Source organism: Mangifera indica, chromosome 6 (assembly GCF_011075055.1).
Source record: "Mangifera indica cultivar Alphonso chromosome 6, CATAS_Mindica_2.1, whole genome shotgun sequence".
NCBI lineage: Eukaryota > Viridiplantae > Streptophyta > Magnoliopsida > Sapindales > Anacardiaceae > Mangifera > Mangifera indica.
This window is the reverse complement of record NC_058142.1, coordinates 8,610,963-8,613,770: the sequence shown is the minus strand read 5'-3', so window position 1 is coordinate 8,613,770 and position 2,808 is coordinate 8,610,963. Positions and strand designations below refer to the sequence as shown.

At 38.6% G+C, this 2,808-nt stretch overlaps 1 protein-coding gene across 1 annotated transcript; it reads left to right on the top strand.

Annotated features, from left to right (window-relative positions):
* Window positions 1–451: 451 nt before the first annotated feature.
* On the top strand, window positions 452–2,475 carry LOC123218012 (threonine synthase, chloroplastic-like). Its single transcript, XM_044639162.1, has one exon. The coding sequence runs from the start codon at window positions 543–545 to the stop codon at window positions 2,082–2,084; it is 1,542 nt and encodes a 513-aa protein (XP_044495097.1). The 5' UTR covers window positions 452–542; the 3' UTR covers window positions 2,085–2,475.
* The last annotated feature ends 333 nt before the right edge of the window (window positions 2,476–2,808 follow it).

Genomic DNA, 2,808 nt, shown 5'->3' with positions numbered 1-2,808 from the left:
ATAATAGATTTTTTATTATAATCAAATTATTATGATTTTTTTAACATTTAACATAATTTTTAAACTTAAACTTAAATTATATGAAGTTCATTAGAAATATTTTATATAATTATTAATAATAATAAAGTATATTTACTTATTTAAAATATTAATTTTAATTCATTAAAATAAAAAATTATAAAATTAAAAAAAAAGGGATTAAAATTCAATAGAAATATAACACTTTAATCAATGGTCAAGGTTGGTATTGATTGATTAATCCGATTTTTTATCAGATTTGATTGAATCTCAAACCAATTCATATGTTTACGAGAATTTCACTATACTGTACATCGATTTTTGATTGAACCGGATAAACCGTCCAGTCTAGTCCGGTTTTGCATATATTGAAATAACTCAATCTCATTGAACAACGCCCAAAAGTCCCTACTAGTTTTTCATATTACACACACATCCCTGTATCAGTTCCAAACTCCCATTATAGGCCTCCCTTTTATTCTCTCTCAAACCTAACCAGCCAGCCACTCGCTGTCTCCCCAGTCATGGCTGCCACACTTTCTTCTGCTTTCGTTCAACCCTCTGGTCTCTCTTTCACCTCCAAAAACTCACCCCAGAAGCCCACCTTCTTCACCGCCACCACCATCAAAGCCTCAGCCTCCGCCTCTTCTTCTCCTTCCAGAAACTCCAACACCATCCGGGACGAGGCCCGCCTCCACAATGTGATCCACACCCACCATTTTTCCGCAGAGTACGTTCCTTTCAACGCGCCTCCGTCGTGTGACGAATCATACTCGCTGGACGAGATCATCTACCGGTCTCAATCCGGCGGCCTTTTGGACGTTCAGCATGACATGCAGGCTTTGAAACAATACGATGGGAAGTATTGGAGGAATCTTTTTGACTCGAGAGTTGGGAAAACTACTTGGCCTTATGGGTCCGGAGTTTGGTCGAAGAAAGAATGGGTGTTGCCTGAGATTGATAGCGATGATATAGTGAGTGCTTTTGAAGGGAACTCGAATCTTTTCTGGGCTGAGAGGTATGGTAAAGAATACTTGAAGATGAATGATTTGTGGGTGAAACATTGTGGGATAAGTCATACGGGAAGTTTTAAGGATCTGGGCATGACAGTTTTGGTGAGTCAGGTGAATCGGTTGAAGAAGATGAACAAACCGGTGGTGGGAGTTGGTTGTGCTTCGACTGGGGACACTTCAGCAGCGTTGTCTGCTTATTGTGCGGCTGCAGGTATTCCTTCTATTGTGTTTTTGCCAGCTAATAAGATTTCGATTGCTCAGTTGGTGCAGCCTATTGCTAATGGTGCTTTTGTGTTGAGTCTTGACACTGATTTTGATGGGTGTATGCAGTTGATAAGGGAGGTAACATCTGAGTTGCCTATTTATTTGGCTAATAGTTTGAATAGTTTGAGGTTAGAGGGACAAAAGACTGCGGCAATTGAGATTTTGCAGCAGTTTGATTGGGAAGTACCTGACTGGGTGATAGTTCCTGGAGGTAATTTGGGGAACATTTATGCATTTTACAAAGGGTTTAATATGTGTAAAGAGTTGGGGCTTGTTGATAGGATTCCTAGGCTTGTTTGTGCACAAGCTGCAAATGCTAATCCACTTTATTTGTATTATAAGTCAGGGTGGAAGGATTTTAAACCTGTTAGGGCAAATACTACTTTTGCATCTGCTATTCAGATTGGTGATCCGGTTTCAATTGATAGAGCTGTTTATGCATTGCAAAATTGTGATGGGATTGTTGAGGAGGCTACTGAGGAGGAATTAATGGATGCTATGGCTCAGGCAGATTCCACTGGCATGTTTATTTGTCCTCATACTGGGGTGGCTTTGACAGCACTGAATAAGCTTAGGAATAGTGGGATTATTGGGAAGACTGATCGGACGGTAGTGGTGAGCACAGCTCATGGTTTGAAGTTTACTCAGAGTAAGACTGATTATCACTCAAAGGATATCAAGGACATGGCCTGCCGGTTGGCCAATCCTCCAGTGAGTGTGAAGGCTGATTTCGGGTCAGTTATGGATGTTTTACAGAAGTACTTGTTGAGCAAAGTGCCTAAGTATTAAGGCAACGAGCAATGTAACTGTTGCTTATGTACTCTTATCCACTCTTGGAGTCATGTTTCTAGTTGTTGGAATTGTCTCATTATGTTGTGTTTGTTAGACAAGCCATTTGTAAGGCAGCATTGATTTCCAGATTTGGTCAAGCTATTATCATTAGGGTTGAGATGGAATTTTTGCTGTATGTCAAAGCAAAGCATTTTATGTTTTTTTCCTACAGCATCTCTTTATCAAAATACTTATTGGTCAGCTGGAGAATCAACTTGCTCATCAATAATTTCCATCTCATTTTTGTTGCTGAAGAATTTGTTCTATTGTTTCACTTTCTTTCTGGGTAATTGTACATGTTGAATGTATATTTGTTTGCTGGTTAGTAGAAGTTATTTTTCATTTTAAATGGGCCATTATCTTAGCTGTGAAATTTTATTTCAATTATGAAATAAGTTTTGATGTGCAATTCATCAGGACTTTGCTGCTGAAATTATTATTAAGTTGTGCTCCTTGAAGAAATTGCGGGGGAGGAACTATGTAGAATTCCTTATTTGACCCTTTATTCAGTCTTTCATCTTTTTCAGCCTTATTATGGTTGTCCATGCCAGAGAGAAACTGCAGCTTGCAACAGTGAAAATATATGTATATAGACCTATGAGATATTGAGCTAACTATGTGGGGAGATTATTTTTTTTCTTTTGTGTTGGATCTTATGTACCAACAGAGGAGCTTCTGTTAT